The sequence below is a fragment of the Manacus vitellinus genome, unplaced genomic scaffold (assembly GCF_001715985.3).
Source record: "Manacus vitellinus isolate BGI_N305 unplaced genomic scaffold, ASM171598v3 scaffold_5_pilon, whole genome shotgun sequence".
In the NCBI taxonomy this organism is placed as follows: Eukaryota; Metazoa; Chordata; class Aves; order Passeriformes; family Pipridae; genus Manacus; species Manacus vitellinus.
This window is the reverse complement of record NW_021940682.1, coordinates 21,444,318-21,458,667: the sequence shown is the minus strand read 5'-3', so window position 1 is coordinate 21,458,667 and position 14,350 is coordinate 21,444,318. Positions and strand designations below refer to the sequence as shown.

At 34.9% G+C, this 14,350-nt stretch overlaps 1 protein-coding gene across 1 annotated transcript in view; it reads left to right on the top strand.

Moving 5' to 3' along the window:
* CFAP54 (cilia and flagella associated protein 54) overlaps positions 1–14,350 on the top strand; it is a 102,596-nt gene that overhangs the window by 29,023 nt on the left and 59,223 nt on the right. Inside the window, exons 21-28 of the mRNA XM_029963620.1 lie at positions 265–357; positions 1,729–1,911; positions 2,904–3,046; positions 5,602–5,749; positions 6,740–6,895; positions 8,539–8,661; positions 10,700–10,843; positions 12,341–12,437. Of these exons, the coding sequence (XP_029819480.1) occupies positions 265–357; positions 1,729–1,911; positions 2,904–3,046; positions 5,602–5,749; positions 6,740–6,895; positions 8,539–8,661; positions 10,700–10,843; positions 12,341–12,437 (1,087 nt within the window). The remainder of the gene's footprint in view (positions 1–264; positions 358–1,728; positions 1,912–2,903; positions 3,047–5,601; positions 5,750–6,739; positions 6,896–8,538; positions 8,662–10,699; positions 10,844–12,340; positions 12,438–14,350) is intronic.

Genomic DNA, 14,350 nt, shown 5'->3' with positions numbered 1-14,350 from the left:
GCTTCTAGCAGCTTCTAACAGAAGCCACCCCTGTAGCCCCCCCGCTACCAAAACCCAGCCACAGAAACCCACCATACTGGTTTATCTAGTTCTCCAGCTAAATAAATTAATTGATGTTTCTAGTGCAGTTAGATTATACTTTTTTATAACTAAGGTGGGTTTTTTTTGCAGAGACTGTTTTCACAAAATTTATACATTCTACACTATGCAGAAGTTGGAAATAGTATGGTGTATCAACGAATTTTGTTCTCATTTTCTTCAAAGGTTTCATGGTACAGTATTTTTGGCTCTGTAGCAGGAGGAAAGAATATGAAAGTAAGGTTGAATAACAATAAACTTCCGAATTCAGGAGAACAGGTAAGACAGAGGTAAAACTTGTTTAGGTCATACTCTCTTCCTCTAAAAAACATCAACTTTCTAAATCTATATATCTGACATATATTTTAATCATGTAACTGACCAAGCATTTGACAAACTTTTTGATCTTTACACCAAAAAACTTCTAAGAATCTTTTTTGAATAATAAATTATTCAAAAACTTAAAGTTAAGCAAGTCTCTGTCCCTTCTGTTATAACTATGTTCTTTTGAGTGATATCTAAGAAATGCAAAAGTAAAAGAAAGTATATCATGTATTTTTATAGTGTGCTTCAGACACTACTCTCTCCAGGAATTCAAAAAAAGAGAAATTATAAATGGATAAAAAAGTTATTATTTTTCTTAATTGCATAACTTCTAGCAGCCATTTCTTCTTAACCAGATATTGCCTTACTTAATTCTGACAACATGATAATGTAAGTCCTTCAATAACCTACAGGTTCAGACATGATTGACTTGTAGGTTCATGCTTTTTCCTTTCCATGCTGTGAGCATGATTGATCATGTTGACTGTGTTGGTAGTCTTATGTTATTTTTTCATTGTAATTTGATGCTTAATGTTTTGAAAATTTTTAAAAAATTTTTGTTTTGTTGTTGTTGTTTGGATTTTTTTGTTTTGTTTTTGTTTTTCATTAGTGTAGTTTTGTTCTTTTTTCTTTGGATCACATTCTGCTGTTTCTGCACAGACAAGAGAGAGTTCTGTTTTTCATTCACTTATACATGCTATTAGATTGTCCTCCTGAATGACGACTGTGATCCATTCAAATACTGTGATTTAAGAAAGGGGCAAAAAAACTTCAACATATCCTTTTCAACAGATTCTTCTGTAGTCTCAGACCTGAGTGATCATTTTTATATCTGGAAATCTTCATGGAGAGTTCTGTTCTTTGCAGAGCAGGTCCTGAAAGGACCTGGGATATCCTCTGCCCATATCTGATACAAGAAGGTGGCATGTATGGAGGAGAGCAATATGCTCTTTCTCTGGAAGCACAGCTCAGGGCCAGAATGTTTCCAGCTCAATGACTGCAAGTATGCACAATCACAGTGTGAATGTTCAAATAGACAAAAGTGTCTTAGAAAAAGTCCAGCTCCTGATACTTAACTATTCTCTTAGGTTATGTGCTCTGTGTATGCAACAGCATTCCAGAGAAAACTGATACTTTTTTTTAACATATCATTTCACTGTTTTCTCATTGTTTTCAAGAACCTAGTATTACATGGAAACATTACAATCTAGATTGCACTTTGGATCAAAGATCATTGAATAATTTTCTTAACAATAAAAGTTTAGAACGTGAGATTTGTTTTTGCTATGTACAATAGGTGTAACTAGAAAATATTTTTATTGGTAGATACCAGCTGATGGGAAGAGCCTCTTGGAAATACAGGGCTTAGATGCCAATGAGAAATATGTATTTGCAGTTGCAGCATATTCTTCTGATGGAAAACTTATTGGTGAAATTGGGGAAATGACCAAGCCAATCCTTGCTTATCCACCCCTTTCTGCTACTACTGCTCGATCCTATCTAACTCAGGTAGGGTTTGAGTCTGATAATAAACACATAATTTAATTTGGTTGTAATTACTTGTTGTTACTGGTAGCTCTAAAACTGAACTGCCTCTGGTAAAAACTCAAGACCTTCTTGTGACAGGCAAAAATCACAATTTCAGCATAACAAATAGTGTATCTGAGTAACTCAATTCTCAATTCATAATTATTGAAAATTCCGTGTTAAGGGTAAAGGACTCTCTCAGATAGTTTTCTTACCTCTGTCTCTGTTTTTCAGTCTGCATTTAACTTCTTTCTTCTTTTTCATAGTTTATTTTTTCATTTCTGTGATTGAGACCACGTACTAGTAATCATCTTATTAGTCATTAAGGTATGGCATGAAAAATGTGATTGGACTTACCAGGTATCAAAGCTAACCATTTTCATATTGAAATTAGTTTTGTAATGTCTTGTGGAAGATCACAAAGACTCTTTCAGACCTTCATCATAATTTTCTGTGTTCTTAATAAAGGATATTTAAAACAGAATTTAACATGGAGAAAAATTAAATTGTCTAGCCCTAAAGATAGATTGTGGGGAATGATTAGAGGATTTCCTAAAATATTCCAGAGTAAGAATTTGTGCCTACTTGTTTGGCTTCGTTTACATCCCATTATCCAGAGAAGCAGGGCATTCTGCCCTATTAGCGAAAGTAAAATAAACTTAGATGAAATAATATGCTTTCAAAAACTGCAACATGAGACCTGTGAAGTATTCCACAAAGTGAAGTTAGATCCCTGGTCCACAGTCAAGAAGCTCTTTTGCTTTCTCTGATGCTAAATCTGAACCAAATTAATATTAATAGAATCAGATTATTACTACATGTGTTTTATTCAAATATGCCAGAATATTCTTAGAGAAATTGTATTTTTTCATGTTGGGGGGGAGTTTTAAAACCTTCATTATACTATAATCATATCTGGCACGGTTATTTGATGAACATGTCAACTTGCTAAGTTTTGTTTGTTTGTTTTGTAGGTAGCCTATCAGACTGGAAACTTTAGGTTAGCCAGAGAAGCATTTTCACCAGTGTGGGATTATTTTGTTTTAAATTCTTCTCCACTGCCTGCCAATGCAGCTGTTATTTCTGCAAGTAGTAATTTGACTATATCTGAAAAAAGGTAACTGGCGAAAACAAAATTAAAATAATAGTTAATTATAGATATGCATATTTTATTTTAAAGAGTTCCAGGTTGTTCAATTTTGCTAAGGCTTATGAAATGAAAAACATTCTGAAAAAAGAAGCGTGAAATGTGTTATAAAAATATAGTGGTTTATAATTAGCAGAGGATTTTTGCTATTTATGGAACTGCTAAGATTTACACACCTAATTCTTTATAATGACTGCTTTCTTAAGATAATTGGGAAACATATAAAGTGGGTGCTAGTTTTGTGTGATGCATTTTCATATGCAAAATGTATAATATGCACTGGGTTATTAATTTTTCGATTAAGAGAGCAGTAGAGTCAAGAAATTGTGAAAATTTTGTCAAGAACACCACTCAAAATAGGTAAATGCTTGCTAATTTTATTTTGGAGTAGCTGTATAATTTGCCAATAACCTTTGCATATAATAAAAGGGCTTTAGAAGAGATATTTAAAGTTAATTCTTTTATAAATAAATTTCAAATGTTCAACCGTAATATTACAGGTTTTTCATGATGGCAAAGCCCAGCTAGTTGTTTTGTGGTTGCATTTACTGAAATTCAATAGATCCAGAATCAAAATACATCAAAACTTAATTTACTCCCAGATAAAAGATATTTTTGTTACGTAATAAACATGAAATATTGTAATAAAATAATTTTAGTTGTAAGTCAACTATTTATTATTTTGAAAATCAATTAACATCCAATGGAATCGAACACAAATAATCATCTTCACTTGTATGCAATTCTTTTAAAACTAATTCTTTCATTAGAAAAGTTCTGGTGAAGTTGTGGAGGAGGTACAGAAAAGTTTCACAGCATCTCTGTTTCAGTTTGACAGACTGGCTTAGTCTTGAAATTGTAATGACAAGAAGCAACTTTATTGCATGTGTATTAATAGTTCTTGAATGTTTCAAGAATTAAAGAAATAAAGATCTTTGTTTCAAGAAATAGGTGTTAGAGGGATTTCCTCTAAGCTTTGTCAGAATAATTCCATTTCCGCTTTACACACAGAATAACCAGTAATCAGCTACTCTGAGATGTAGCGAGTTTTGTCTCTGTATTGTTTCTATATACTTGCATCAGAACCCCTGGTTTTCTCATGGCAATGCTGTTTGGTTGCAACCAGATAGCACAGACTTTGTGTGTTTTGATTCCTGTTATGGGAGAAAGTAGTGTGTCTAAGTGTATTCTTGTTATTCCAGGCTCAGCCAGACCACTGGTATATATCCTGTCTGTCCTTCAAGTGCCACCATGTGTCTGATACTAGCATACAAATTGACTGAGGGTCTTGATGTTACATGCCATGGCAGCATTTGGGATTTACAGACAGCCTGCAGACTGCATTGGTGCAGGCAGATAATCACTAGACATCCTATTTCAAGATTATGTAGTTTTTTATAATCTATCCCTGGCCTAGGCAACAAAGCAGGAATGCAAGTCTGATTATTGTGCTGGTTTTTTGCATTTGTTTTTCATTAATATTTTTTTCATAAGCAATTATTTTTTCTTTGAACACACACAGCTCTAGAGATAACATTTGAATGAGTCTACTTTCAGATAAATCAAATGAAGACAGAAAATTTTAAATAGATGTGCAAAGCAGTTTCAGGGATTTTCACTGCTTTTCTGACAGTTATATCCAAGCCTATTATTTTTTTTCTTTACAATTAACATGCAGTATCAGACAGTTTCAGTTTTACTGATTAGTAGCTAAGAAATTGGACTAGCCTGAAAGTACACACGAACTAAAGAAACAGCAGAGGGAGCTGGAAGGAAAGAAAACCTCTTGTTTCCAGCCAGAAGCCCTGTTGGTGATGTCTTGGTAATGTCAAGTATGTGAATGTGTCTATTTGATCTTCCTTCTCGAATTTCAGCCTTTTTCAAGAAATGCAATCGGGGAGAAGAAGGAATTTATTTCTTGTGCTTCAAAATCATAGGATTTTTACTGTAACAAAAATATTAAAAAAATATAACAAGGACAAATGCCTCCCTAGCCTCAGGGAAGAAAAAAACCAACTAAAAACAATGGGACAGAAAAGTAGGCAGAAGAAAAGAAGTTCTTTTGAGACTTGTAATACAAGACATCACTCGTGTAAAGGAGTCTGTTAGTGATACTTAGTAATGGGCTTCACAACTGCATGTATCATTGACAGAATACAAAAGATTAACGTGTAAAAGGAGACAGCAAAAATAAATAAGCTGTAGAATCCGAAGTTTTCAAAGCAAGTTGAAAATAGGTTTCACTGGATTAGATGAGAGAAATAAGGAAAAGTTGTCTTAGAATAGTAGACAGTGGACAGCAATTTGAAAAGGAGTCATATTATTTTTATTTAGTTTTTTAGAAATGTTAAGCTATTTTTTCAGTTTAACGTATAAATCTTATTTTCTGAAGAAGCTGTAGTAAACCTTTTGGTCCATAATTTTAAAACTCAAGACTCCATTTTAGTATAATGCGGTTTCAGGCATGCGAGGATCTGAATCACAATTAACATGCTTTTATGTTCTTTTGCTCTTGTATTTCGTAGGTTACGTTTTGAAACTGTATCTCAGACTTCTCCTATTACCTTGTACCTCTTTCTGAGGAATATATTTGCTGTCTCTGACATTGGTGTCATGGAAGGAGCACTCTTCTGTGATTCCATCTCTTCCAATGAGATATTTTATAAGGAACAAGTATGTGTGGTTTAAAATAATATACTGGATTTGATTTTACTTTTTGATTAGCTTTATTTCATCATTGCAAGATAGATGTTGCAATATACTAATGCTATATTCAGAATACTCCACTTACTGTGGGTTATATGGTCTTTCTTTCTGAACTACTTTAGAAACTGTTGGTTATTTGTATCCTGCTGGAATGATGGTTTCTGAATCAGTTATTGCCTGATCCAAAGCCCACTGGTTCCTACTGAGAAATAATCTACCACCACTGAAGTCAAGGAAAATTCTAATTTAAGAAAGAAATATAATAATTGTTACTTTAGTCCTACTAAGATGTACCTTGAATTTTTAATTTTAAACATTTCTGTTATTTAATACATATATTTTAATTAAGATTTAATTTCTAACAGGATTTCATGGTTTTAATATACTAATTGTCTTCTACCTTATTTCAGGCTTCTTTATGGTATAATGGCATATTAATGACCAAAAAAACCCTTTTTTATTTGGATAATCAAGCTTTGCCTTCTGTATTATTACATTCCTGTTCTATTCTTTTCTTTGCTGAAGTACTTATCTTCTAAAAAATGCAAGCAGTTGATTACTCGGTGATTTTACTGGATCTACTCATGCTTGCAAAGACTTCAGCAGATGACTTGAAGGGATAGGAAGGAATTGTTATCCTTCCTTTACCTGCTCTGAGAGGTTAGCACGTGAAATTTCCACTCCACACAGGCTGAGTTTGTTAAACAGATTTTGTAAATTATATGAGCAAACTCAGAGTGCACAATTAGATCAAGAGAAAGTGTTTCCTTTAGAATCATGAATAATATCACATTTTTAATACACTTCTAACAGGTGTCAATGTAAATTAATTTTTAAACTTTCATCTTGCTGCTTATGCTGCTTTTGAAACTGCAGTAACATTTGTCTTCTTCCACTCTCAAATGATTTAAAGCAACAGAATTCATATTTAAATCAAAAAGTGTTTTTCTTTTACAGGTTGCTAGATTAGCAGAATGTGAAACAATGACTGTGGCAATTGAACTTAGCAGCTGGTTGAATGATGCAAGTTACACCCTGCAGTCTGTTGTACAATGTTATGGTCTCCTTGCTCCACTTATTTATCACAAGATTTCTTCAGTGCCAGTAGTTCAGGTGAGAGTATTTTAAGACAAAGCAGCTCTCAAGCCGTGCAGTTACAGTGATTCAAATTAAACTTATAATAGAGAGTAGAGTGGGAGAGCTAAATATCTAGGCTTCGAGTTCTCAATAGCTGATGAAAGAAAAGTCTTTTATAGTTTTATGTGTCCCCAGTGCATATATGTTCAGTGTAGGCTGCACACATTCTGGTCTCAGGTATAACAAGGGAACTGCAGAATATTGATTGTTTCTTCAGGGGTTATTTGCTGGTATTTTAAACTATAGCAGAATCTATGATGTAACTTCTACTTGAATGTTATTTGCAGATGGCAATTTTGAGGAATTTGTATATGGGGTTTTTTGTTTGGTTTTTTTTTTTTGAATGTTTGCTTCATATATAAGTTTCTTCTTAAAAAAAAAGAAATCTATTCAATGTTTTGTTAATGCAGTCTTTAGTTTTCAGGCATGTGCTCCTTTCCAGAGGCAAGCACCTTCTCTTTGAAAACAGAGTGCCTGAATCCTTTCCTGTCATTTCTGAAGCAGCAGATGTGTTTTTTAGATTCAGCGAGGATACAGTAGAAAGGTGCAATTTTTTCCTCCTGTAACTAGGTAGCTTTGTTAGGGGGCAGCAGTAAGAGCATGTTTGCTCTGTGAGAAAGGATGAGGTAACTGCACTGCAGGCAAGGCACAGACTAGCAGCATCTGGACATGGCAGACAGAGCAGGGCATGGGTAAGAGGATCCACTCACAGTCCAGAGGAGGTGAAGTTATTGGGCTTGCCTGGGCTCCATCCATGCAAAAAAGTCAGGAGCTGCAGGAGTTGGAGCCAGAGACTGGAGACAAGGCTACAACACAAGTCTGAGGTCTATTCAGGAGAAAGAACTGAAGACCAGCACACCAATACCACAGCTCAAGCAGGGACTGAAGGCTTGTATTTGAGTTTAACTGGGACTCTTGGGCCCTTGAGCAGAAGATATGAGGGGATGTCTCAAGAGGGGATGCTCAGGGGAGAACTACTGGAGGACTGAGGGCCCTGAGAAGTTTTTAGAAGAATGTTTAGAATAAAAATATAATCTACTTAATTAGGGGTAGCCTCTTTCTTAAGAAGTTATTGGCTGTCATGACCTGCTAAAGGAACAGCTAGCCACTGGAAATGGCTCCTGTTTCAGATTTCCTAATTTAAGTGAAAATAATTGAGTCACATGTTCTTTTCATATCTGATAGACAAAAATGGTGCAAAGAAGTATTTTATTTTTACAGCATACAGGAAATATTTTAATTTCATTTGAAATTCTGACCATTTCGATATCTTTTTAAGCAGTCCTCCAGTAGGAGTAGTATGTCATCTCACTGAATTAAGCATTCTTGGATTTTATGTTAGTTAAATCAGCAAAAATATCTATCATGTATCTGTAAATTTAACATCTGTGATTTTATGTGAACATGTCATTTATTCCGAAGGGTTATGATTGAAATCTTGACACCGTTAAATTAAATGGAAATTTTATTATTGGCACTTTTAGAGCTAACATTGATTCTATCCATTAGATTTCGAAGTATTTTTAAAGTTCACCATCAAATACAATAAACTGTACAGAGGTACAGGCTTGTGAGTGTGTGGCAGACTCCAAACTTTGTTTTAACCCTTGTATTTACAGATTCTCATTAAGTGCTTGGCTGTCCTCCAAGAAATTCCAAGTGATATTTTGCAGAGGAGACAAGAAGGATGTTATGAGAGTATTCAGCATATGATAGCTTGTACTTCATTTTATACAGCAAAGGTATGGCATTATTGTGCTTAGACCTTAATTCAAGATACAGCTCTTGTCATTTAGAGAAAAAAACGAGATTTAGTAAGCTGGCCTTCAGAATGATATCTTAGAGAACCAGCACTCTTAAATAGTAAAGGTATACAAATATTTATTAGTATGTTTGTATCAGTACATTTTATATAATAATAACATTTTGACTTTTTAGTATTAATTTGTTCAGAAAATAGACTGAAGCTATTACTCCATGACATCAAATCTATATTTTATGTCATCGTGTGTATTTTTACATTTAAGGTAGTACTATTTTCAATAAGGCCTATATGTAATATATGAGTTTAAAAGTCTACTTACTGCAAATAAGCCATATTTGTAGTTTTAATCAGATTAACATTTCTGGTTTATTTGCTAATTTGATATGAGAGAATTTGTATTATTTGTCTCACATGCTGGCAGAAATATAAACACCTTGAATTTTAACCATAATATATATCTGTAGATGACATTTATGATTCAGATACTCAATCTATTTAGTGAGATAAGGAGAAAGATGGTACTGGATTTTTTTCCTCAAGTACAGAGACATGCTACAGTTAAATTACTCACCATCATAAATGTATGATACTGAAAAAGTCAGCTTTCCTCTAGCTTTGAGTATGCCTCAACTAAGAGCTCCTACTGAAGCTGAGCTGTAGCTAATGGTTTAGGGATTCCTGTGTTGGTAATTCTTTACCCTGGTCTTATAGGAGCTAAATCTCTGTGCTCACCTCACAAGACCAATATCAAATGACCCTAAAAATTCTCTGCAAGAAGACCCAGTTGTATGAATCAAATATTTCATGGCTGTGAGGCTGGGAGCCAAGGGCAATGCTATGGCTGGCAGGGCAGCACCTAGTAGTCAGGTTCAACCAGGAGCCCAGATTATCAGGTGAGTTTGTGATGATGAGGCAGGTCAGAACTGAAGCTGGAAAGTCAGTCCACAGGTCAGGCTAAGGTGTGGTAAGTTTAGATAGGATCAAAAGTAGCCCAGCAGGCTGATGCATCGGAATAGGAACAGTCTGAGATCAAGCTGAGAAGTTGGTCCATGGGTCGGGTGCCCAGTCCAGTGGATCCATTGCCAGGCCCAGGCATGGCTTGGACCAAGTTGGAGACCAGCATTCCTCATACACAGGAGCTGGCAGGGACTGTAGATTTAGGCTTGAGCTGAGAGGGAGCTCCTGGTCCCACAGGGGGGCTGGGGGAGGGGCACCCAGGTGGATGCTATAAAGGCAAATAAAGCCTGTTAGGAACCTTGAAACCTTGATAAAGTGTTTGTTTGTTGTTGGATTCCTCAGCTAAGTGACTGTCACTTATGTTGCTGATTTTTTTTCCTTAGAGGTAGCGTTTCAACAGAATAGCATACAGAATAGTAAACAGAATGAGTGAATTACAAATGCTTCTGATTAAATCATGGTATATGGTTTTCTTTTGAGTTACAGTCAGCTCATGTACTGTACTCATGCTAAGGTAATCTATACACTTATTTAGTATTGCAAAGGCAAACATCCTTACTTGAAGCTAGCTTGCATATAGTAGAAAGCACTTGGGCCTTTAGAGCTCTATCTCAATAAGATAAAGCCATCTAAAAACATTCCCTATACTGTTAATTTATAAATTTTGTAACTTAAAAATAAATGTCACCACTCCTTTCACTAATACAGTTGGGATTCTAAAATGTACCCTTGATACCAGAGAGGTAAATGAGGATCATTTAGTTACCCTTTATGTTTTTTGGTAGCAGTTCTGCCTGAGAACAGGGAGAGTGTCAATCACAGAAATAGATACTTCCATTCTCTGAGGGATAGGCTAAACAGAAGTAGAACACATAGATAATATATCTGCAATTCCAATTATTTTACAGGTCTTCATTTTTTAATTAAAAGAAACTTGAGTATTAAGTAATTAATTTCTATTTCTAATATTCATGCATTTTGACAATTGTAAGTAGACAATAATGAAAAATTACATGTTATGTAAACAAAAATATATATAACAGATGATTCTTTAATAGGTACTACGTTCATGGAAGGAATATGGACTTGCAGTAATTATCATTAACTATGGGAAAAAATTGTTGAATTCCTCACCAACAGTCTCACTCTGCTTGTCTGGAGCTATGAAAACTGAAGAAACACACACTAGCAAAGAAGTAAAAGTAGTTGCTCTGTTTTTTACTTTTTATTTTCTCCAAATGCTATATTGTATTATTTTGAAGACTAGATTTATTAATTTTTTTGTTTTAGAATCATAGAATGGTTTGGGTTGGAAGGGACCTTAAGGATCATATAGTTCCAATGCCCCTGCCATGAGCAGATTGCTCAGGGCCCCATCCAACCAGGTCTTGAACACCTCCAGGGATGGAGAGTCTACAACCTCTCTGGGCACTTCAGAAGTGATTGTATGGAAGAAGAGTTTCCTTGCAGAATAAAAGTTCCCAAAGTACAGCTGAAAGGTTTCTATTTAATTGTAGCCATCTTTGTTAAGATCAGGATAAAATTGCAGTGTGTACAGGATCTTGTTGAACTGGAAAGGGTTAGCAATATTACTGTTCATAGCCAAGAGGCTTCTGCAGATACTTATACAAGCATCACTAAATGATCTTCACGTATAGTTTCCAAGAATGCTATATTAGACAGAAAAAGAACAATTAAATAATTGTTTAAGTAAAGAAGAGCAAAAATACCCCAAATAGTGTAGAAATTTAGCATTTCACTTTGTGTAGAAGCTGCTTGAAACTGAGTCTATAGGAGTATCTTAGGAATTGTGAGGACTGAAAAATATATCTCAAGGGAGGAGGAACTTCCAACCTCAAAGACCGTAGTACTTCAGTTACAAAGAGATGCAGCAGGTTGTGAGGATTTCCTGCAACTGAGAATCAGAGTAAAATATTGATTCTCCATACTGTTCTGGTTTTTTTTAAAACAATCTTAAAAGAGATTTTACTGAAGAGGAGATTTGAAAAAGAGGTAAGAAAATAGAATAAATGAGAGAGGAAGAAAGGAAGCAGTGGGGGCATGAAATGGAGATATATTAAAGAGAGACAAAAAGTCAATTGGCTTACAGGGAAGAGTTTCTGTAGAACACTGGTCAAAACTTTGTCTATTGTTTATTGCTGAGTTTGTGTTAGCTGCTTCCAGGTTCATACCAAAAAAGAAAAAGGTATCTAAGATCATAGGAACAAACAATATAATATCTTCATCCAAGTAGGGCTGACTGAAAAGTATATTTTTACCGAATTAAAAAAAAAATGAACTTTCTTTCCAAAGGAAGATTTTATTTCTGTAGGCAGTAAGTAAACTAAAAAAGATTATGTTTTCTGGAAAATGGCATGTTTTGCCAAACCAAAAACCTGGCAATGATTTATTCTTGATTAATCTCTGAGGGAGTAAGTGGATTTGCTCTACTACCAAATAGATTTTTAAGGTGCTATGACAACAACATATTTGAACAGACTGCTTAGCAAAATATGCTGCACTAAAAAAAATCATGAACACCGTTTTTATTTCACTTCAAAAGAAAAATGAGAGAATATTGATGAAATTATCAGATATAGATTCAGAAGACTTCAGATCTAACCTAAATTCCACTATTGACATGCTGATTTTAGTTAAGTTAAAGCTAAGCTTTTATAACAAAGTATTGGATATTTCAGGCCAGTCCTTCAAGGGCGTCCCATTTAGCTGCAATGGCAAAAGCAACAGAAAATCTAAGCACTCTTGAATCAGATCTCCTCAGACTGACAGAGCCAGGTGGGTGTAGTATTGACACACTTCTTACCTTTTTCTATGGAGTTTTCTATGCTTTATTTGTAAAAAATATTTACCTAAGAAATACTTCTATTTCTTATCTCTTTCATGATAAATCAACCAAAATAATAAAATAATGGCAGTGATCTTATTTATACCTGGTAGTGATGTGTGTAATGACCTTTAATCATATTTTTCATAATTTTCACCAGAACACTCATTTCTGCTTTCAAAGGAATGTTCATTTGTGGTTATTCTGCAAATATGTATGTTCTCCCAGTCTGTGTAAATCAGGTTCCATGTTATTTAGGCTTGCTCTATCTTCCTGAATCAGAAAATGCAGTGGCAAAGACCACTGTACATTTATAGCATGTCTTAGTACTCTACCAGTGCTAGTAGCAATGACCACTGCAGGAAATTTTACGAGAGAAAACACTTCCTGAAGAAAGTTCCCAGAAATTGTCCTTTTTGTGAAGGAATTGCATGTATACTAGCATATAACTACCTTTTAACTCAGGAATGAGTATATCAACTTTGAAATATCTTAGAGTCTGGATTAAGCATAAGAATTTTCACGCTAATAATTCTACCAAAGTTAGAGGAATTAATAAGTAGGAATAATAAAGAAAATTTGGTTAGAACTTAAGAGCCACTCAGAGCCACTACTGATTTTTTTTCCATTATATTTGCATGACATCTTGTAGTCCTTGGAGCCTAGATAGAATTGGAGAATAATTTAGCTGGGAAGAGATTTCTGGAAGGTATTTATTCCAATCCGCTTGTCAAAAGAGGTACAATTAGATCAGGTTGCTTTCGGACTTGTCAAGTTTTGAATCTCTCTGAAGAAAGATATTTTGCAACCTTCATGGGCAACCTGTTTCTATAGTTGACCACCCTTATGGGTTGAAAGGTTTTTCTTTATATCTGTTTGGATCTGTCTGATTTCCAGCTTGTTTCTATTGTTTGTTTTGCTACCAGTGAGGATAGTCTGTCTCCACATTCTATATTTTCCCCATTAGGTAGGTGTAGACTGCTCTAAGCCTTCCCTTCTTAAGACTGAATAAATCGAATTCCCTCAGCCTCGTCTTGCTTTGTTGTGCACTGTAGCTCCTTATCATCTTGGTTGTCCGTCACTGGACTTCCTCTGGTATGTCAGTTCTTGTACTACAGTGTCCAAAACCAAACACAGTCATCTGGATGTGGTATGACAAGTGCTGAATAGAGGGGAATAGTCATTTCCCTTGACTCGCTGGCTGTGCTGTTTCTAGTATAGCCCAGTATGCAACTGGCCTTTACTGCAAGACCACACTGATGGCTCATGTTCTAGTTATCGTCCATCATCTCTGTATGTCCGTTTGTCTCAGAAGAGAAAGCATACAGAGCAATGCAAAAATTCCATTCATCAGTGTAGTGATCCTTCATTTTTGCTGCTGACATTGATGCCTGCATTCCTGCAGAACAAGTTACAGAATGAAAGAATTTTGTTAGTTAATTGAAAATTACATTGATTACTTAAAAAAAGTTGTTCCATTGTTACTTAATAGAAAGTTAAATTAATGGACTGATCAGTTAGAAAAGAACACATTTTCAGTAGTTGGCAAATACTTGATCTCTGAAGTCTGCTCTGTTGCTGAAATAGCGTATTTGACAATAAGTTTCAGGATACAAATTGAGAAGAAGCCTTTTGCTGAGGCTATGCAAAGCTTACAGCTGTCCTTACAAATATGTTTTAGGACAATGTGGACACGTGTAGGGCATGCTGCTAAAAATATTTTGGAAAAAAACTTGTCATGGGAAATCATTAAAAGTGGAACCAACACAATCTACAAGAAAAATGGAAAAGAGCTACCTCTGCCTCTTTCAAAAGAAGTGAAAAACAAAATGTTTCATACACAGTACAATTTAAATTCTGGAAT